The sequence below is a fragment of the Micromys minutus genome, assembly GCF_963924665.1.
Source record: "Micromys minutus genome assembly, chromosome: 7".
Lineage (NCBI taxonomy): Eukaryota > Metazoa > Chordata > Mammalia > Rodentia > Muridae > Micromys > Micromys minutus.
The window spans coordinates 62,251,145-62,273,644 of NC_137976.1; the positions used below are offsets into that span (position 1 = coordinate 62,251,145).

The 22,500-nt window shown below is 50.0% G+C and overlaps 1 protein-coding gene across 1 annotated transcript; it reads left to right on the forward strand.

Moving 5' to 3' along the window:
- Positions 1–20,464: 20,464 nt before the first annotated feature.
- Positions 20,465–22,186, forward strand: LRRC15 (leucine rich repeat containing 15; the record flags this gene model as incomplete). The annotated part of the gene is made up of 1 exon (XM_080919331.1): positions 20,465–22,186. The coding sequence occupies one exon, from the start codon at positions 20,465–20,467 to the stop codon at positions 22,184–22,186; it is 1,722 nt and encodes a 573-aa protein (XP_080775457.1).
- Positions 22,187–22,500: the final 314 nt, after the last annotated feature.

The following is a 22,500-nucleotide window of genomic DNA, read 5'->3' on the forward strand; positions in this document are numbered from 1 at the left end:
TGAATGTGTAGGGGGAGTCGCTGAGAGGAGAAACGTGCCTTATCCCTTTCTCTTGCTGGCCACAGATGCATCTCACACAAGCCTGAGGACCAGAGGGTAGGAATCTGGCTCTCGGAAGGGCCACCTCTTAGTCTGTGATGGTGCCTCGGCCCTGTGGAGACAAGTACCTCTGGATCTCATGAGACCCTGTAGCTGGCAGGGTTGGGCTGTATCAGTGTCCCCTAAGAAGACCCTTATTGGAATGTCCCACATGGCCCTTGACTCGGGGCTTTTCACTCCTCTTCGGAGCATCTTCATTATGTGTGGTCACATCTGAGGACCTGGTTCCCATCTCTGCTAGAAGGCTAAGGGAACTGGTCCATCCTGGCGAGGTTCCCTCCTCTTCCTGATTCTTTGCCCTCTTACCTTGGCTTCCCTTACATGCCCGGTCTTTTCTCTCTGCTACTGGATGCTGAAGCAACCAAAAATGGCTGCCATTCGTCCTCTCTCTTCAGGCTCTGCCTGTCCTAAGGCAGGTACAAAGAGTCCTTAACACCTGAGTGACAATCAGCTTCACATCCTGAATCCACTGGGGACATCGCCTGGCAAGTCCTAGAGGGCTGTCATCACGTGCCTGGCTAGCACAGAGACAGCCACGTCATTGTCTCCTCTACCCAAGCCTGGTAGTGTTTGTCTCTGTGGCCATGGTATCTGCTGCCTCTTGCCTGTGTCACAGGTGAGAAGATGCCAAGTCTACCTCTAAAATGGGAATGTGTTTGTTTTGGTTGTTTATAATACTGGGACCACAGGGCTTGGCACATGCTAGGTGAGTGTTCTTCCACTGAGCTATCATTTAAGAGACTAGCCTCATTAAATTGCCCAGGCTGGCCTTGAACGTGTAGACTTCCTGTCTTGGCTTCCCAAGTAGCTGGGATTACAGGTCTGCACTACTTGGCTTGGCAAACGTTCCTTTAATTGCTTAACACGGATGCTGAAAAGCACATGGGTCTTATCTGTTTGCGCAGCCGAGGTCTGGGAATGAACTTTGAGCATTTACTTTGGTCTTACTCCTAGCTCCCTGCTAGTCTTTCCCTCTTGTTCCCCCAGCTTTGATTTAGGCGATCTCACCAAGAATCATTGGGAGGGCTGGAGGAAGGCTCGGCAGCTAAGTGCATTGACTGTTCTTTCAGGAGACCTGAGTATAAGTCCCAGGACCGACACGGCGGTTCACAACTGCCTGTAACTACAGTTCCAGAGGATCTGACACGTTCTTCTAGTCTCTTTGGGCACTGTACACACGTGGTGCACAGATACACGTGCAATCATAACACCTATACATGTCCTGCTTTGTTTTTGTTTTAAAACTTAAAAACCAAAGGAGTAGGTGGAGCGATGCGGCCAGCTCCCTAGGCTAGGCTCCTGTGGCCGTGTCTCTTGCAGCCTGTCATGTAGGGCATCCAGAACAGACCTGTTCGTTCATGCACAGATTAAGGGAAACATTGAATCCCTTACAGCGCCCATCCCTGACCTTTAATTAGGTGTTGTGACGCGCTGGAAGCCGCTCCGGCCGTAAGGATGGCGATGTTGTTAGTTTAATCATTTCAAAGGCTGCTCTGTTTTATGGCGGTGTAAAATTTGGAAGTCTCATATTAAAATATACAATTAAATGTAACTTGAATAAATTGCTTTAGGCCAAGGAGAACTTTTCCCCCCCTTCTCTTTCTTTGCACCTGCCCCAGCCCTTCCTGACCCTCATTTGTTAACTGTCTGCCTTCAGACTCCCCGGGCCTCCTCTTTCAGGGAATGGAATGCAGAGCTCTTTGAAAATGAACATCTCAGAGGCATTTGCCAAGCTTGCCACTTGGGCTTGGCTGATTCTTCAGGCTGATGTGACAGTAACGCAAAACAAAAGCAGCCTGTGTTTCTCAACCTCCCTGACACTGCGACCCTTTAATACAGTTCAGTTCATCATGTTGTGGTGACCCCCGGCCATAAAAATCATTTCATTGCTACTTCATAACTGTGGTTACAAATTGTAATGTAAATGTCAGACATGCGACTCGATGGGGTCTCGACCCACAGGTTGAGAACCACTGCTCTAGGGCGATGGGCCGAGGGCGGCAGATAAAATAAATGACACCACACCATCATCACCTGACAGGTGTGGAAGAACCAGCCTCAGGATCCTGTTAACTGTTCCAGCTCATTCTCTCCAACAGCAGCCTCCCCCAAATCGGGCTATGCTCCTGTCTATGGTGCCCCCCCAAACCCATTCCTTTGCTCCAGAGCTCGCAGCTGCTCCACTTCCTTTAAGGCCCCTGAAGCTGCCTGTTCCTTACTTGTACTTTGCTTATTATCCTGGCTGGACCTCTCCTCCCTCCTCCACTGAAGCCAGATGCTTGGCTTATAGGAAAGTAAGACCGTTTTGAATTTGGAGCGCCTTGTATAGGTGTCTTGGGATAGGGACCGAGGATCATTCCAGCTTGTCTCGGCAGGGATCTCATGAAGCAACTTGCCGGGCCTTTGGTTCTGCACCCTGAGTTCAGTCCATCCTTGCAGGCTACCAGTATGACTCACCTCAGGAAAGATGGCATCACTGGTCATTCCCAGATCCACTCGAGAGACACGTTGGGGACGCTCGGAGGACAGGGTCTTTAAAATGGAGAATCCAAGGAATGTTTCCTTCACTATAAAAACCATTGGTCAGCATCCGAAAAAAATGTGAAAAAAAATATGACAGACAAAATTATAGGGACAGGAATATGAGCCATATTCCTGTCATCTGGAGACAATCAGGCCTTTGTCTAAGGCTTGGGTCCTGCCAGCTGAGTGAGGAGACCCAGAGCTGGCAGGGCAGAGGGAAGGCTTCCACAGTCGGCCACGCCCTCCAGAAGCAGCTGCCAGGATACTTGGATTGGTTTTCTGTGGTTTCCATTTTTGCTTAATAATGTGAGAAAGAAGTAGTTTTTATCTTGTCGAATATCATCTTACTATTGCATTGATGGACCCCAATTTTCTGAAACATGATTTTACCTGGGGTTTACTTTGTGCATTATAAAATATACAGCACACAACATTTTCCTCAAAATTTACCATGATAAAATAGATATAAAACATAGCAGGTTGACTATTCTTCTTTTTAACTGTTGGAATTTTAGTTTTTCTTACCTGAGGTGGGGCTGGCAGCCAGGGACAGTTTTGTGCAGTTGGTTCTTTCCTTTCATATCACATGGGTTGAAAGGTCAAACTCAGGCTCAGGTCTCAAGGTTTATTGGACAGCAAGCACCTTTACCTGCTGAGCCATCTTGCCAACCCCTCTTCTGTTTTGGTTGAGGCAAGATCTCATTATGTAGCCTAGCCTCAGCCTAGCAATCCTTCTGCCTCAGCATCCCGAGTGCTGGGATTATAGGCGTGAATCACCACACCCAGCTTGCATCAGTCATTTTAAAATGTACAATTTATGGCATTAAGTACACCATAATTTTGTGCAGATGCTTCCATCACCCAACTCAACCCATTATCAGTCCCTGCCCCCCACCCTTCCTCCATGGCAACCACTCTGTTATATCGTCTCTGGGAATCTAGCTACTCTGCATACATACTTACACACATACATACTACGTACATACACACACGTACATAACACATACATACAACTACACACATTTATACGCACATACATACTACATACATACACACATACCTACCTACATACATACACACATACCTACCTATATACACACACATCACATACATACTACATACACACATACATACACACACAAACATACATACACATATATACATACACATACTACATGCACACATACATACCACATACATACACACATACATCACACATACATACTACATACATACACACATACCACAATACATACACACATACCTACAGACATACGCACATATATACTACATACATTCTTTCACTTAGCAAGATTTTCATAATTCCTTTTATTTTTAAAACCAGACCATATCCATGCACATTTCTATATGTGCCACATTCTGTGGTTTGTTCAGCAATTCACTTGTTGGTGAGCTGGGATGGCTCCCATTTCTGGCGGTTACTGTTGGTGCTGCCGTGACTGTGAGTTCTGCTATGGGGCATGTGCCCAGAAGCGGTCCTTCTATGTTTAACGTTCTAGAAATACCACCCTGCCACTATCAAACAAACAGTCTGACTTCTCCACATCCGATCTGACACGTTAGAAACACTTGCAGGTGTGTGCGAGTGTGCGTGTGCCGGGGGTGTCCTTATGCTTTGGTTTGTGCCTCTGCAATGGCGTTCTCTTGTACGCTCATTGCCGCCTCTGTATACTCCTTGGGGAGTTGCCTGTTTGGGGATTGCTTTCTCGTTGCGAGACACTCTCCCCTCCACCCACGGCCCCAGGCTGTACACTCTGAGCAAACAGCCTCCTGGAGCGCCCATGACTCTGCAGTCACCATCATGAGGAGCACACGCTGGGGACCCAGAGCAGAGAGACACCACTAATAACTGGGTATGGGCTGGGGGTGAGTCTGGGAGTTGTCGCTAAGGATGTTAAGAAGGTGACTGTCTGCTTGTTTGTCCCATTATCTTTATTCTATATATTTTCAGGATTTTTGGCATCACTCTTCCAACCTGAGCGTGGCGCCTGACACAGTCACACGCCACATGTGATGTTTATGTCAACCACGTATATGCCATAAGTATGGCTGTAGATGTGTGTCAGTTGTTCCCTCAGATTGTATCTCCCGTGAGTTAGCATTCTGAGTGTGTGCAAATAACCCCTGGTGTTTACTTGGGATGAAAAGCAGTTATCACAAGCACCCTGCTGTTGAGAGATGCGCAGGTGAACTTGGTGTCGCCCAGACTCAGCCCCTTTGGCACAGCAAGGCGTGATCCGGTCACTTCCTCCAAGGTTCCCTGTGCTCCTGGTTGCTGAGAGCACCAGTCGTAGGGAAGCTGGGGAGCTCACGGTGCCCCCACTCAGCTGCTGAGCCAGGGTCCTGCGCTGAGGCTCTTACAGGTCACTGTCTTCTAGTCCTGGGTAAATCAGGCGAGGCCGGTTGCTCATGCCTCAGGACAGGAAGGCTCAGAGAGAGAGAGAGACGGTGAGGACTTGTGGAGCTGACACTTGATGCCATCAGAAGCGTGGCCACTCTCTGCAATGGGGACCCTGTTCCAGGCTGTCGAGAGCACACGGAGGGTTGAGCGGGCATTCACATCCGTCCACTCCATCTTCCTTTCCTCCGGCCCCACCTCTCCAATAGACACTCTCATCTGATCTACAGGCATGTTGAATCCTCAGTCCTTAAAAACATATCCCTGTGTGCTGTGACAACATTTCACAGGAGACTGATGGAAGACACCTGCTACATTCCTCCAGACCCAGAGCAAGCCAGGATCGAGTGAATTCTACACGGTGACAGTGTCTCATAGTAGAGCCCTGGATGGGGTGACCACCAAGGCACCCAGTGGAGCATAAGCTAAGGACCCCAGCACCTCTGTAGCAGTGGGATGTGGCAGCATGTGCCCGTATCCCAGGCTGAGGATGCAGAGACTCGGGAATATGCCTGGTACTTGCTGACCGGCTAGCCTGTCCAGTCAGTGAGCTCCAGGTTCACGTCATTCAAAAACGAGGCAAAAAATCTGTCTGTGGGATGTGTTCTTCTAGCTGGGCTTCCCTGTCTGACCTCAGTGGGACAGGATGTGCCTAGCCCTGTAGATACTAGATGTGCCAGGGAAGGGGGATACCCAAGGCGGGTCTCCAACCTCTCAGAGGGGAAGGAGAAGGGGAAAGGGGGAAAGATTGTGGGAGATGATGACTAGGAGCAGAGGACAGTGAATAGGATGTAAAGTGAATAACATTTTTAAAGAACGATGTGAAGGGCCAGCAAGATGGCTCAACCACTAAAGGAGCTTGCTGCAAAGCCTCACGACTTGATTCGGATCCCCAGACTTACATGGTAGAGAGAGAACTGACTCTTGAAAGTTGTCCTCTGGCTTCCATGTATGTTCCCAGGAAAGTAAAAAGAAATAAAGAAATAAAAATTTAAAATAACAATAGGGTGAAGAGGGATTGAGGATGATACCTCTGACCCCTACATGCATACACACATGTGTACATGTACCTCACACACAAACTCATGACACACATATATCACACACACTCTGAACTTTCCTTCTGGACTCACCTGCCTATTTATTTCTACATGAGCTAAGGGCTTCAGCATTCTCCCAAGTGTCTCTGAGTCCTTCACCTTCCCCCACTCTCTTCTTTCTTTTTCCCTTACTTCTGCCACCCACGGTCGCCGCTTTATAAAAGTTAACTGCATTTACTTAATTTGTTATAATTATGTATGATTGGAGCCATACATATGTCACAGTGATCAAAGGATGACTCTGCAGAATCAACTCTCTCCTGTACAGGGGTCCCAGGGCTCAAACCCAGGACGTGAATCTAAGGAGATCTCTGCCTGTCTGTCTGTCTGTCTGTCTGTCTGTCTGTCTCTCTGTCTGTCTGTCTGTCTGTCTGTCTGTCTCTCTCTCTCTCTCTCTCTCTCTCTCTCTCACACACACACACACACACACACACACACACACACTTCAAGAAGCTCAGACTTCATCTTCCTCCCAGGGCTTTAATCTGGAGTCTGTTTTAAGCCAAGAGGTTGGTAGACTTCAGATTAGTTATCATTTCTAGGCAAGCTCACCCTTACCTACTTGTAGAGCTCTGAGCTTCGAGGGCGTTTCAGTCCACAGCCCAGAGTGGGCTCAGCCTCAGCCCAAAGGTCTCCCTTTCTTCACCATGCAGCTCTCTAAATGACATTGCCAACCACTCAGTTTCCCATGCCTACAGATTGTTGATGCCCAGTCACCCCCAATTTCACAACTGTGAGAGTCTTACTCTGCACACGGTGCTTGGTTCACGACTACATCTCCCTTGTAGATGGGAGCAACCTCACAACTAAGCTCTGGCCAGTAGGATATGAGTTGGATATTTGAAGTATCTAGCTTCTAGATCATCCCCTCCCCCAACCCCAAAGAGAAAGACCAGGCTTCCTTTTTCTTGCCTTTCCTTTGGCAGTAATACGAGCATGAAAATAGTTTAGCAGCAGCTGTTCGAGATTGCAAGGTGGCAACCATGGCTCGTGGATCAGTAGATGACAGACATCTCCAGTGTAACAAAGCCACTGTTCACATCTAGACGGAAAAAGCCCCATGATTCAGCTCTTGTGATACTGGCTTCCCTAGTGATGATGCCCCCTCAGTCCACTGTAAACACTCCATCACTGGACTTCACCAACTGGCTATTGGCTGCTACCTATCAATGCTCCAGGCCTCCATCACTCCTGCCTGAGCTGCTACTGCCGTTTTTATTGGATTTCCCCATTCCACACCCCTTACTAACCCACACCCAAATGCTTCATCCTCCCCAGTAGTCTTTCTTCTTGACACCACTGATTTCCCGGAGCACATAGTCCTCTGTCTGGGGGCCGTCCTACGTCTCTTCTCCTATCTCTTAGAGGCCAGGAACCTTTTCCTAATGGCAAGAACAAAAATGTCTGTAGACACTGACAAATGTCCCATGGGAGCCACCAGAGGACTCTGGTCTGGCCATACACTCTAAGCTGAGTGCCTGCAGTAGGCATCCCAGTTGGCGAGTCTTCCTATGCCTGGACAGTGGCTCTGCTCCTGACATGATGCTGTTCTGGGGACTGCTACTGTGTATCTTACACTCAGGATACAGTGACCATTCACATTTCTGTGCATTTATAAACTCCCTTGTTTCTTCCCAAGAAAGCCCAAATGCCTCCTCCTTCCAACAGGAACAGTCCAAGTGTCAGCTCTGTGGGGAACCCTTGTTCTACGGTCTTCACAATCTCAGTGGTTCCGTGTCCTATGCTTGACCTTTACTGCTGAGGTGCTTTGAGATTCCTCAGGATGAATTTACTCCTGTGTGTTAGCACCTAGTCCAAGACCTGGCACAGTTTGCTGATTGAATGTTGGTGCTTAGCCAGAGTGAAGTGAGGTGATGTGTCCAATCCTACAGGAGAAACGAGGTCTTTGGTAGAGTGATCCTGCTCATGGCCCCTACTCATGAGAGTGGTCTTCAGGTGAAAAGCTCCCAAGATGGGGTCTCTAACTGGGACAGAGGGTGGAGATTGCAGACAGGCAGGTCTCAGCTTAACAGAAGGCAAGCAGGTTAGAAGTATAACCTCATTTTTACAGGGTCTGATAGCTGCCCTAATTATCTAGTAGATGCAATACAAGAATCATGTTTATTTCAATAAAATATGAACTAGCTGGGCATGGTAATCCCAGCCTTGAGGAGGCAGAGGCAGGTGGATCGCTGTGAGTTCAAGGCCAGCCTGGACAGTCTCAGGACAGCCAGGGCTATACAGAAAATCCCTGTCACAAAAAACAAACAGGAACAAGCTGCATCTACGAAGGTCTGTGGGATTCACTGCTTTGGACTTAAACTAAACTCCGGAGAATAGCCAGGATCATGGGAGGCATTGAAAATCATAAGCTTCCCCTGGGGACCTCAGAGGCCCCACAGCCTTTGCTGCCTCAGAGGTGGAGGGATGGTGGTGGAGGGAGATGGGGGACCTGGAAGGAGCAGCACTGAAGACCATTTAAGGAGGAAACTGGGGCTTTGTTCCTTCCCCTGGCTTTTGGGGGACTAACAGTCACTGAGATTCTATCCTGCAGCTGAAGCATCACTGGGGAATAGCATTGCCATCTAACACGGTGATAACATACAGAGAAGGGACTCCTGCCTTGCAGCCATGGTGCCGTTTATAGGAGAGCTGGGACAAGCAGCAGGAAAGATGGCACACAGAGGGAGCTGTGAGAGGGGTTACTCCCTGGCAGGGGGTGTTCCTCTGGCAGCTAGAGCCTCAGGTAATTCTTACCCCCAGCTTGGAGTCTCCTGGAGAAATGTCAGTTGGGTTGGTGGAGACACACAGGTACAAGCCCAATTTCCTGCCCAATCCTCTGCCCTAGGAAAATCAGACATGCACTCTGAGCACTCTTGAACGAAGTGTCTGGTACAATCGCCATCACTGCGTAGGGGAGAGACAGCCCAGGCTGTGTAACAGAGCTACACACCTTGCCTTTGGTAGAACAAGAAAGGTTGTTCTGTTGCCCACAGCCTTGCCATCCTTGGATGCTCTGTCATCTTTACCTTGCTACTCTACTGGGGGATTCATGGGATGATGAGCCGCGTGGCAGAGTGCCGGAAGGATTTCCTCCGTGGAGTAGAAGCTGGATCCCAGAGCTCCAGTTGTCTGTCTCTTCTTTCCCCTCATTAGTCTGTCTGTCTATCTATCTGTCTGTCTGTTTGTCTGTCTGTCTATCGTGTGTGTGTGTGTGTGTGTGTGTGTGTGTGTGTGTGTGTGTGTGTGTGTGTGTATGAGAGACACAGAGAGAGACACGGAGGGAGAGGGAGAGAGAGGGGGAGAGAGGATAAGTGTAAGAGATCCGTGTGGAAAGTCTGGGTGCAGGCACACCATGGCATGCATATGGAAGCCAGAGGACATTAGGAGTCAGTGTTCTCCTATCACCTATGGAGGGAAGGCCTCTCTTGTTTCTGCTCTGCTGCAGCTCCAGGCTGGCCAGCCCACAAACTCCCAGGGGATTCTGCCGGCTCCCAGCCAGCCCTATCTTGAGATATGTTGAGTCGAGTTGGGACTGTACGTGTGTGTCTGACTGTTTTACGCCGGTTTCATGGATTCATCTCAGGTTGCAGGCCTACATAGTTTTCTTACCCACTGAGCCATCTCACAGGTCCCTGTAACCTTCTTAACCAAAGTAGATCCACATGGGTCTGGGGGAGGGGCCGGACTCCCCTTGAGCTCTTCAGCAAACCTGATCCTTCTGGGTTCTTCCCTACAGGATAGATAGAAAGTGGGCCCTGAGGCTGCAGGGCCTTAGGGTGGTGACTCAGGCTTTTCCTTGCAGCAGTAACAGGTCTCACTGTGGGGGCTGACTGGGCACCATGGTGCTTTCTCATCCTTGAGGAAGTATAAGTGTAACAGGATCTATAGGACCCCAGGGTGGTCCTCCTTCACGTCCTGGTTACTGCACATCAGCCACGCATTATCACAAGAGCCAGAGACTTGGCACCCTCTCCCCAGCCCACCACCCAGATGTGTCTGGTGGCTTCCCACTGCCTGCCAGGTCACACACTCCTCAGGGAGGCATCCCAGACTCCCTCAGCTCCATCACACATCTGGGCTTCAGACACACATCTGGCCAAGCGCCCTTCCTTGCTCTGTCTTCATGGTTTTCCTGATTCACTTTACTGAGTTCCAGCACCATGCCTGCAAATGCTTCTCCCCTTACTCACAAGGAGTCTCCCTCATACCATGCCCCCCAATCTGTTCACAGCCCTGCTCCACACAGCCTGTCCAAACAGTGCTGCATTTTTACTCATTGCGGCATTTTTACTGGGCACTTAGTCCCATAGAGATACGAGCAGCACAGAACCCACCAGTTTGGATTCTGGCTCTGCTCCTAGGTGTGTGACCTTACATTGAAGATAATGATGTCATTTGCAGTATGGAGAACTACCGGTAGCTCTCTTCCACCCCTCCCTGCAGAAGGGGACATTTGGCATTGTCTAGGGGACACTTTTGGCTGTCACCGCTTGTGTCTGTGATGTCACCTTATCCTACAAAGCACTGGGAAGCTCCACAGAAGGCATCACCCATCCCTGAACGTCCCTGTGACGTGATGAAAAGGTAAAATGTAGAGGAAGCAATAGGGAAAGGTGACACAGGTCCTTCGGGGCACCCATCTTACAGCTGCACTGTGTGGACGGCCATCCTTAAATGTACCCAGTGTGGACTACACCTTCCAGGACTTTAACTATAACGTAGCACAGTAACTGTATAGGAAGGAAGGAAGGACAAGGGGAATATTCTTATTTTTAGAGGTCCATGGGCGGGAAGTTGATGACCCTGTGTTCAAGATGTGGAGGCTCCACGGTTGGCAGTAAGAAAGAAGATGCTCTCCTGTGGAAAATTAGTGGGAAAAGAGGCTAAGTCTGGAGAGCTGGGGCTGGGGGTGTGGTGGCAGCGCTCTCCTCGTTTAATAGCCAGGGCACTTTTGTCTCTGGCTGTGATTCACGGTGCCACGGTGAGGCATGATTCAGGCGGCAGGGCTTGACCACGGTAAGCTACTGTTTCAGTAATGACACTGCGCTTTTATGTCTTTCCTTTCATCGCGGATCTCAAAGCACCCTGCAAACATTAATTAAGGCTCTCGGCGGTCCAGGAGCTGCTGGGTGCAATCATCATTCTGGCCGCTTGGTGGAGAAGGCAGCTACAGCCTTTAAAGCGCTTTGTTTGACGGTGGGTCCCGGAAAAGATGCAGAGAGGTCTGATGGCCCCCTCCCCAGCCATAGCTCCTCTACCTTCTTCCTTGGGCTCTCTCTGGGACACTTTGAATAGAACCAGAATAGTATCCTGGTTCCCTGCTGGGGTAGGGACAGTGGGAAGGTAGGGAATCAGGGCATTTTCAGTGTGGCACAGAGGTGAAAGGTGTAGACGAGACCTCATTCTCAGTCATCACCTCCGCGGTTGTCACCGCCGAGGGACATATCCTACACGCACTCTGGAGCAGAAGCCTAGGAACAGAAGATGCCCTCAGAGGGACATGAAATGCTACTTTTAGAAGCAATATGGTGGAGGAAACTCTATTCTTCCTTGGAACTTAAATGCCTTTTCCAAGATGTTAGCAATGTCTGGATTGGATGAAGCACCCGAGAATTTCTTATAATGTTCTTGCACATTTTCTGTAAAGTTGGAGTTTATTTCTATATACAAAGTTTAGAATACGGGATGGGGGAAGGGGGAGAGGGAAGGAAGCGCAGAGTGGACTTAAAGGCCGCAGGAAACACGACTTCAGTCACTCAGAGACCCACTGAGGTGGCAGAAAACCCCTTTCCAGTGCCACACTTGGCACAGCGAATCTGAAGGAGAGAGAAAGAAAAAACTTATTTTCAAGTGCAGTCTCAGCACGCCCCTCTAACTTGAGCGCAATTCATCCTCTGATGATGCGCCCAGAGGCTGCCCCGCCCCGCAGGCAGACACTGCCCCCTGCGGTGACTCACGAGGGGCTGTTTAAATGACGGGGAGGACCCAGAAGGACCTCACTCATGCTGCAGTCTTGAGCCCGTCCGGTCCTCCTCCTCTCTTCCGCCGCCTCCCTCTTGTTGACCAGGCAGCCTCGTGGAGCTGCTGGTAAGTGGGTGCCCGCCCTCCCCTCCCGGCCGCGCTCCACCTCCGGAGGCTGACGGCTGACGGCTGACGGCTGACCGTAGGATCCCCAGAGACTCTACAAGGGCAGGGCTGGCGCGTGTCTGGGATGCTCTGAGGACCCAGACAGGAGCTGGGTGAGCCTGCCCCGGCTGCTCCTGTCCCAGGGTCCTGCTGAGAATCCTGAAGCCCTGCTTACTTTCCTTGTCTTTATGGTCTGTGAAGTCAGCTTGGGGTGCAGCGGGGAGAGCTTTCGACCTGCAGGGAGTTAGTTGGAAGTTGAATGAAGCATACTCCGGGAGACCAGATCCACAGGGCAGGAGTTTCTCTAAGGTTCTGGCTGTTGGAACCTGTATCATTTCCACTGAGCCTACAGAGGTGGCCACTTCTAGGGGACCTTGCACATGGATCTGTCCAGGATGGTGAACTCCGATTCACAGGGGTTCTGCCTGGAAGAACTCGACCCTCTAATTGTCATAGATTTCCAGTGTTACCTGCTCGACTCCAGCAGAAGTGCATCCCCTAGTTAGGAGTGCCAGTTTGGAATCCCGCTGAGGGTTTAGATGTCCAGGTCCTAACTCTTGTGTGTAGTTTAGATGATCACATTCTGGTTATCTAGATGTGTCTAGGTCAGGAGAGCTGATGACTCTGGGAAGGAGAGGCTGGAGGTAGGTTTGTGATGAGAATCGACTGTTATTATGTATGTATGCATGCATGCATGTTTATTTGTACGTGTTTTGGTGCTGAAGATCAAAACTTAGGACCTCAAGCACACTCAGCCAGTAGTCTACAACTTAGCGATAGCCACTGCTGACTGGGTGAGTTTTTATTTCTGTCTCAAGACAGGATCCCACTCTGTAAACCAGGCTGGCCCCGAACTCACAGAGATCCTCCAGTCTCTGCTCCCCGACTGCTAGGATTAAAGGCATGCACTACTGTGCACAAACTGGGGGGGGGGTGTTAATCTCACCCCTTACCTGTGTCTCTGCCCACAATGCAGAGGAACCAGCTGTGGAAAGGCAGAGCCTTTTGGACCTTCCAACCTGAGCAGCTCTACCTTTAGGGCCAAACGTACTACCCCAGGGCAGACCGTAACTCCTGAGATAACTCAACTGGTGGTTGCCACTTGCAGGTTTCTGCTGCAGGTTATCTACCCGGTAGTGTGCGTAGCAGGCAGCTCTGAGACGTGTGGGTGTCCCTGCTCTGTAAGTTGAAAATTCTTTAACCAGGTCTTCTCTCTTTCTGCATTGCCTGAACATCTGGAGTGAATTCGGGACTAGACAGTTCAGTTCGCCTGCGGTCATGAGTCAGCTGCTGGTCTCAACAGTGACAGGGAAGGCGTGTGGGAGGGTCGTGGCTGTGAAGAGCTCCGAGAAGACCCCACAGCAAGTGTAGGAGGGTTCCTCCCAGGTCTGGGGGCACTGCCCAGATTAACTCTGTACATGGAGACCTGTGAGGGATGAAGTGAGTGGACCCAGATGTGCAGAGATGACGGAGACACACCGCCTAGGCTGTGTCCTGCCAGCTAACACATCAAGGCTGTGATTACGGATGGCAGTTTGCTTCCCTGACTCCCAGCTTCAGATGAACCGCTGAAGCTGCAGGTTCCGGTGCCTACCTTGGCTGTGGGACACAGGCGACCACACCACTTCCCTCTCATACCTTCTCCACTGAGAAGAAGCAATCTCGTTGACTGTGGCTTCTCATGAAAGTCCCCACTTTAGAACTCCTGCTGTTGTGCTGGGCAGTCTTACAGCTCTTGCTGAGCAAATTATAACCCTACTCTGGCCTCTGCAGGAAGCCAGGCTAGGCCTGCCCCAGGCTTGGGAGCGTCCCCACAGAGGGCCTGGGAAGAAGCTGCTTTTCTTTTTCTTAAAACAAAACAAAAAACAAGAAATGGTATTTTGGCTTTGAAGGCCCAGGAGGGCAAGGTTGCAAAGGTCTTGTCCCAGGATTCAAGGGTGCTTTGTGTCTGGGTAAGGTAGTCATAATTCAGGGGTTGTGTTTACCCCTGGTGCCCCGCCCCCACCCATTCGGAACCTTCTCTCCCCTCTTCCGGGCTATTCCTGCGACCCTAGACAGCACACCATCAGGGTAGCCTCAGAGGGTAAAGTCATCTCCAGAATGAGTTGGGGAGGACTTGGGCATAGCGAATACAACTGGTTAGGTAGAGGGTGATTGTATACGAGCTAGGGAAGGGGCAAGGCCGGCTCCGCCCCCTCCCCTCCCTCTGCAGGCAATGGTGGCTGAGACATAGACTAGCCTCTGTGGTAGTGCTATAATGAGGTTCAGAGGTCCACCAGGATCTGAGTTGAATCTTCAAGTTGCCTGTGTGACCTGGAGTGAGTCCCCTCCTCTCTATGGACCCGTCAATTTCTCATCTACAAAACAGCCAAATGGTCCAGGGAGCTGACTTCAAAAGGCGTGGTGTCCCGGATTCCACGAACTATGTCTGGGAGTAGTTTTTAGGCTCAAGTGGTGTAATCTGCAGATTCCAGCTGGGACAGGTAACGTAGGAGATGCACCAGATGCTCCTTCAGCCTGTAGCCTCCTGCATTTCTGTTCTGTTCTTGGTGGGAAATGACAGGATGTGAGCAAGGGTTCCCAGGTGCCCTGGACCACATCTGAGGTACCTCTGAGTGTGGTCTGTGGACACTTCAATGGGGAGTCCCTAAGTGTGTCCAACCCTCAGCCGAATCTAGAAGTTAAGAGCTCTGTGGGTGGAGCCTCCAGAGAGCCAATTTTCCTCAACAACAAAGCAGTAATCACCCCTTGCTTTTATGGGAGGCCACTTTGTTCCCAGAGCCAGTCTTAGTGTATTGCAGGCATTAGGTCACCTCACAGACACAGCAGTGGTGCTAAGAGATCAGACCTAGTCAACAAGATTCTTAGGCCATTGAGTGTGTGTGTGTGTGTGTAAGAGAGAGTTTGGGATTTTTTTGTTTTTAATATTTATTTATTTATTTATTTATTTATTTATTTATTTATTTATTTATTTATTTATTATAAGTACACTGTAGCTGTCGTCAGACACACCAGAAGAGGGCATCAGATCTCATTACATATGGTTGTGGGCCACCATGTGGTCGCTGAGATTTGAACTCAGAATCTCTGGAAGAGCAATCAGTGGTCTTAACCACTGAGCTATCTCTCCAGCACTCATGAGAGTTTATATGTGCTAGTGTGTATGTATGTGTGAGAGAGTTTATGTTAGCTTGTGTGTATAATAGTGTGTGAGTGTCAGTGTGTGTGTGTGAGAGAGAGAGAGAGCAAGTATGTATGTATGTGTTAGTGTGTGTGAGAGAGAGGGTTTATGTGTATGTGAGCATGTGTGTGTATGATAGTGTGTGTCTGTGTGAGTGAATATGAGAGAGAGAGAGAGAGAGAGAGAGAGAGAGACACGAGATGTAGACACACTGAGGTCTGAATTCTATCTGTGTTTAGCCTCTCTGACCTCACGTCTCTTAGAATGTGCACCAAAGAGCAGCCAGGCTGAGGATAGTACTAGGTGGGAACGGGGAAGACATGGCTTCTCTTGGGTGGCCTGGGGTCCATCCTCTCAAGAACAGGCCTCGATTAGGAAGCCATTCTCGAGTGTCAGGGCCTTGGTTCCCTCAGGTGCACTGGGAAGGGCAGGAGAGTCCCTTTAGGGTCCTCAGGTCTTGGTCTGTGTGAAGATAGAGCAATTAACTCATGGGATTTCCCTGCCGGGGAAACTTCTGAAACAAGCAGGCTGGAGAAAGTAAGGGTTTTCAAGTCTTGGCATGCAAGTGGGGCCTAGGTGGGTGCCCCCCCCCCGTCGGGGAGAGGGTGGAGAAAGGTAAGCCTTCGTTCCAGGTTCCTTTTGCCTCCAGCCAAAGCCCACTAGAACTATAAGGGACATTTGAAACTTTTACAAAAGGGGAAACTGAGGGCTGCAGAATTTTCCTAAGCTTGGGGTGTTAATGTCAAGACCAGAGTAGAATAAGGGTCTCCATGGCCCTCTCAAGAGTCTCAGTTTGGGGAACTGAGAAGAGGAATTCTTTCCAGGGAACACTATGTTTAGTTAACATGAACAATGGGACTAATCCAAGAGGGCCCCAGCTCCCAACCAGCAAAGCCCCACGCTTGAAGGCTAATTGTGTATTCACCTGTGAGTCACAGGGTGTTTCTGCAAAGAGACCCACAGCCACTCCTGGGGAGGGGTCACATCTGTGTCCAGGGGAGCCATCTGTCCTTCTGTCTGTCTGCCAGTTCTCTGACTACATGGATCTGACTGATGCCAGGTGTACCCCCTCCCCAGGGGTTGGCTGAAATGATTGAGGACGCTCGATGCCCAGAGGAGGAAGCTGTAATTAGGGCAGCTTTGAGGGCCTTTAACTGCCATTGTCACGGCGACCAAGCGGCACTGGGCAGCGTGGGCTATTATGCCGCCCTATGCTGGGTGGCTATGCAGGCTGCTCTTCGAGGCCAAGGGCTGTGGCCTGCAGAATTCCCAGGAGTTCAAGGCCTAGCCCCAGGGCTGCTTTGGGTGTTCCCTCCTTTCAGGACTGGGGCACCTTTCCCCCGCAGGTGGACAAGAGCAGGCGGGGGTGGGAGTAGGGGGAACACCAGCTGCAGCAACCACTGGAAAACAGGGAACAGCTGTGTGCAGCGCTGGGTGGGCTCCGCAGACAGGGAGGATTTATAAAAAGATGTTGGAGATTCTTGCAATATTTCTTGTGCTGAGTGTGGTCCATTTTAGACTACAATGCCTTGTTCCCATGGGGAATTACCACTTTGGTCTCCCCGCCACCCCTGGGCTTTCAAACACCCTGCCAGAGCGCAGAGTCTTCGCAGGGCTGGCCTGATACCCCTGCATCACTGGGAAGATGGTGCTCAAAGGAGCTCCTTCCTACAGGAAGAGACAACAGATAGAGCCTCCAGGGGACGGGCACGTAATCGCTCTCCGTTAGTTGGGTTTTGACATCATCCTTGGAACTGAGCAAATTAGTTTTCGTGAAAAATAAGCAGTTTAGACAGCACCAGGAGCAGGTGAGCCTCAGCCAGGGGTACATGTCATACACACCTAGCAAGGGGATGGATACAAGTCCTGACTGCTCAGCCTCCTGGGACACGGAGCAGCCTCACTTTAACCCACCGGGACTCAGCCATGGAACCTGAGGTCTTAGCCGTGGGCTGGACAGCCAGGGTCATCTCCACCTCTCATCAATCTAAAAGTGCTCAGCCATGTTTGAGCATGGGGCTTGTCCCCTCTGTGCATGTCAACCGAACTCTGCACCGCCATGACCCTGGCACACTGGTGCTGGCCTCTGGACCTCCCTCCGTGGTTTTTCACTTTCTGGGAAAGGTTCTAGATTCTCTGTCTGCTCCCCTGGCTATTCACCCGCAGCACCTACAGATGCTCTAGTCCCTTTGCCTTCTCACCATCTTCTAGGGGTTCTTTAAGAAACCAGTTTGCCCTCAGCCTTGAAGTTCAGAGCGGATTAGGACACAGAGGATGTGTCCTGATCAGGGGAGGGTAGAGTCAGGCCTCCACCTCCCCTCAACCCCCCCCCCCCACATTCACATCACGTTACCTTTCGTCGAAGTACTGTTTCTTATCCCCAATAAGAAGCCTTATTTTGGACACAGCCATTTCCCCCCCCCCCCCCAGGCTCTCCTTGTGTGCATGAGTTTGTCCGGCATGTGCACTGTGCTTGCAGAGTGCACACATGGAGGCCAGGGGTCAACTTCAGGTGTCTTTCTCACTGTATGCCACCTTGGTTCTTGAGATAAAGTGTCTCACTGAACCTGGAACTCCTCCATTTAGCTAGGATGACTGGCTAGCTATCGAGCTCCCAGGATCCACCTGTCTCAGCACACCCAGCACTGAGCGACTGAGCCCTCTCTGTGCCCAGACTCTCTTTTCTCCTTAACTTTGGGGGTGGGAGGCAAAGTTTCACTTTGTAGCTCAGGCTAGCCTCAGACTTGCAAGGAAGTCTTGCCTCTGCCTCCCAAGGAAGCTTTACAAGCATGAGCGGCTATGCCTGATTCTGCGTGGCTGTTTTCTCTCTTTCTGGACCCAACTCACTGTTTAAATGTGGTCCTCGGCTTTACCTGCCTCTTCCTTTTTTTGCCACCGGACTGGAGTGGGTGGGCATGATGTTCTTTTTTCTTCCTCCATAGTTATATGAACTCAGGCAAGTCCTTCATGAAAGCTCAGTAGGTCAGGCTAAGAAGGGCTGTAGATAAATGAAAAGCTGAGGTCTGTGTGGGTGGGAGACAGGTAGGGTCTTTCTGAGCTTCTTGCTTGTTGGGGGATGGGGGGTTATAGGAAGCCCAGGCCGGGGTGAAGTACCAAGCTCAGGACCCCATGATTTTGGGGTATCAAGAGAAGGTACGAAGTGTACCCCCCCACCAGTGGGTGACCTGAGTACCTGCTGACACCCTGCCTTTACTCAGCAACTTTACCCCTTATGAGAGGGACTGCACACCACTCCAAGTCTTCCCCTAACAGCCTGGAGTGAGGCCTTAGTTTCCCTGCTTCCTGTTTCCCTATAAAACCAGGAGAGGTGGCCACTCCTTAGGCCTCGGGAGTTACAGGCTCCTTTGAACTATGGGCATAGACCATGAAAACTCATGCCTGCATGAAACCCTTAGTCCCTTGACTAAGAACGCCAGACTAGAGACACATTGACTTCCTGCCTTCGGGGACCTATGAGTGTATGCTATGGGTAAGCTGGGAACAGGGTCATACGTTAATATAGCCAGGCATAGGACACCTTGGACTCTATTTTCACATCTGATCCACACAACAGCCTCAAGAGAAAAGGGTCATTTTAGCAGATGAGGGAGTTGAAGTCAGAGACTTGAGAACTCGCATTCAAGGACAAGCACTACCTTAAGTATCCACAAAGGGTACAATGCTCTCGGTTCTGTATTGATTCTTGCCACAGGTGACTTTAAATGCCAACTCTCCGGTGTACTTAGCTCCTTTGTCCAAGGAGACATCCGGACTCATTTATACCCTTCAGCTTAAAGTATGTCTACATTCTCAGGAACTTTCTCCAGGCCACCCTGTGTCTCTCTGTGGGAACTGGGACTCACACCAGAAGCCACACCCTAGGCATCAGTGAAGACCCCACCACCTCTTCCAGACAGACGGTGGCTTCATATCAGAGGATGACTTGGACTAGATTTAGATGAAGCACATGTAGACAGGCTGAGAAAGGGCCAGGGTGGTGAATTTGAAATTTTCAGGTGGCTACTTGAAAATTGATGGCTGCTAAGAGACAGGCAGTTTTATTTAACAGTGTGGCCCCTGGTAGGTAGACTATGCTCCAGTGGTTGGAGCACACACAAACACACACACACACACACACACACACACACACACACACACACGTGTATAAGGCAGCACAAATAGGACTCAGTGAGGAATATATATATATGTGTGTGTGTGTGTATGTGTATATGTATATATGTGTGTATGTATAATATGTATATGTGTATATGTATATATGTATACACAATGCATACATATATACACATATGTATATATATTAACACACATATACACATGTATATATACATATACACACATATGTATGTATATACACATATACACACACACACATATATATATACATATATACATACACACATACGACATGAATTGGGATGGAGTGGGTAGAGAGATGGGGGTGGATCCCAGAGGGATTTGGAAGAGGAATGGTGGGGGGAGGGGAGAGGGAGGAGGGGGAGGAGGAATGAGTATGATCGGAACACAATGTGCGCATGTATGGAATTTTCAGACTGAATTAAAAATATATTTTTAATGGTACAGCTTTTAATATTAGCGACCTATAGGATGTAGAATAGCACCCTTAAAAGGCTTGCTAGCTAGACAAGGAGACAAACATTTGTCATCTAAGGCCAGCTGTGACATGGCAATAGGAGAGGTTAAGGTTATCACTTGCACAAGGGGTGACTAGTACCCACTGAAATCTAGAAAACTTCTTAATGATGGCCAGATTTGGACTTGACCTAGAAGCGTGGGGGAGACTTGAATGAGCTTGAAGAGACTTCCAGACAAGGTGGTTGCTTGGGCGGAAGTAGGAAAGAGGGGCTCTCTGGTCAAAAGTAGAGAGAGCTTTGAGTTAGGTGTGTGAGGGTGGGGCTCGAAGCTATGACTGAAGCTGAAGGTTGGTGGTGGTGAGGTAACGGTCACTCACATCTCTCTCTCCCTACACAGGCCATGCCGCTGAAACATTATCTCCTTTTGCTGGTGGGCTGCCAGGCCTGGGCTGCAGGTTTGGCCTACTATGGCTGTCCTAGTGAATGTACCTGTTCCCGGGCCTCGCAGGTAGAATGCACAGGGTCACGGATTGTGGCGATGCCTGCCCCTCTGCCCTGGAACGCTATGAGCCTGCAGATTGTTGACACACACATTACTGAACTCCCCGAGGGCACGTTCCTCAACATTTCAGCCCTCATTGCCCTGAAGATGGAGAAGAATGAGCTGTCAAACATCATGCCAGGCGCCTTCCGCAATCTGGGCTCGCTGCGCTACCTCAGCCTTGCCAACAACAAACTAAAGATGCTGCCGATTAGTGTCTTCCAGGATGTGAACAATCTGGAATCCCTCCTGCTGTCCAACAACCAGCTAGTGCAGATCCAGCCGGCCCAGTTTTCCCAGTTTAGTAATCTTAGGGAACTCCAGCTGTATGGTAACAATCTAGAACACATCCCTGAAGGAGCCTTTGACCACCTGGTGGGACTCACCAAACTCAACCTAGGCAAGAACTGCTTCACCCACCTATCACCTAGGGTCTTTCAGCATCTGGGCAACCTCCAGGTGCTCCGGTTATATGAGAACAAGCTTTCAGACATCCCTATGGGTACTTTTGATTCGCTTGGCAACCTTCAGGAGCTGGCCCTCCAAGAGAACCAGATTGGCACACTTTCCCCTGGCTTGTTCCACAATAATCGTAACCTCCAGAGACTGTATTTGTCCAACAACCACATCTCACAGCTGCCCCCTGGCATCTTCATGCAACTGCCCCAGCTGAACAAGCTCACACTCTTTGGGAATTCCCTGAAGGAGCTCTCCCCAGGGGTTTTTGGGCCCATGCCCAACCTGAGGGAGCTTTGGCTCTACAACAACCACATCACCTCTCTCTCTGACAACACCTTCAACAACCTGAACCAGTTGCAGGTTCTGATTCTTAGTCACAACCAGATCAGCTACATCTCCCCGGGAGCCTTCAATGGGCTGACAAATCTCCGAGAACTGTCCCTCCACACCAATGCTCTACAGGACCTGGATGGGAATGTCTTCCGATCATTGGCCAACCTGCAGAACATCTCACTCCAGAATAACCGCCTGCGACAGCTCCCTGGCAGCATCTTCGCCAACGTCAACGGTATCACGACCATCCAGCTGCAAAACAACAATCTAGCAAACCTGCCTTTCGGTATCTTTGATCACTTGATGAATCTGTGTGAGCTTCGTCTCTATGACAACCCCTGGAGATGTGACTCAGATATCCTCCCACTTCATAACTGGCTCCTTCTCAACAGAGCCAGGTTGGGGACAGACACTCTTCCAGTGTGTTCCAGTCCTGCCAATGTCCGAGGCCAGTCCCTCGTCATCATCAATATCAATGTCCCTGGCCCAGAAACCCCTGAAGTATCTAGCTACCCAGATACATCCAGCTATCCTGACACCACATCCGTTTCCTCTACTACAGAGATCACCAGCGCCGTTGATGACTACACCGATCTAACCACCGTTGAAGCTACTGATGACCGCAATACATGGGGCATGACTGAGGCCCAGAGTGGGCTGGCCATTGCTGCCATTGTGATAGGCATCATAGCTTTGGCCTGTTCCTTGGCAGCCTGCATCTGCTGCTGCTGCTGCAAAAAGAGGAGCCAGGCAGTCCTGATGCAAATGAAGGGTCCCAATGAGTGCTAGGGAGGCAGGCTTCGACAGGGCTGGGGAAGGGTGAAACCAGAGGATCTCGGCATGTGATCATTCAGCTTCCAAACCTGGGTCCACACAGCCAGGATCTGATGGCCCCAGGGGAAATGTGCCCCATCTTGTCCTGTACCCCTGAATCTTCTCGGCATTTCAGGACCTCCTATTCCCAGAGGAATCTAATTGGTTATTTAAAAAAAAATCAAGAAAGAAAGAAAGAAAGGAGGAAGGAAGAAAAGAAAGAAAGGAAGGGAAGAAAGAAGGAAGGAAGGAAGGAAGGAAGGAAGGAAGGAAGGAAGGAAGGAAGGAAG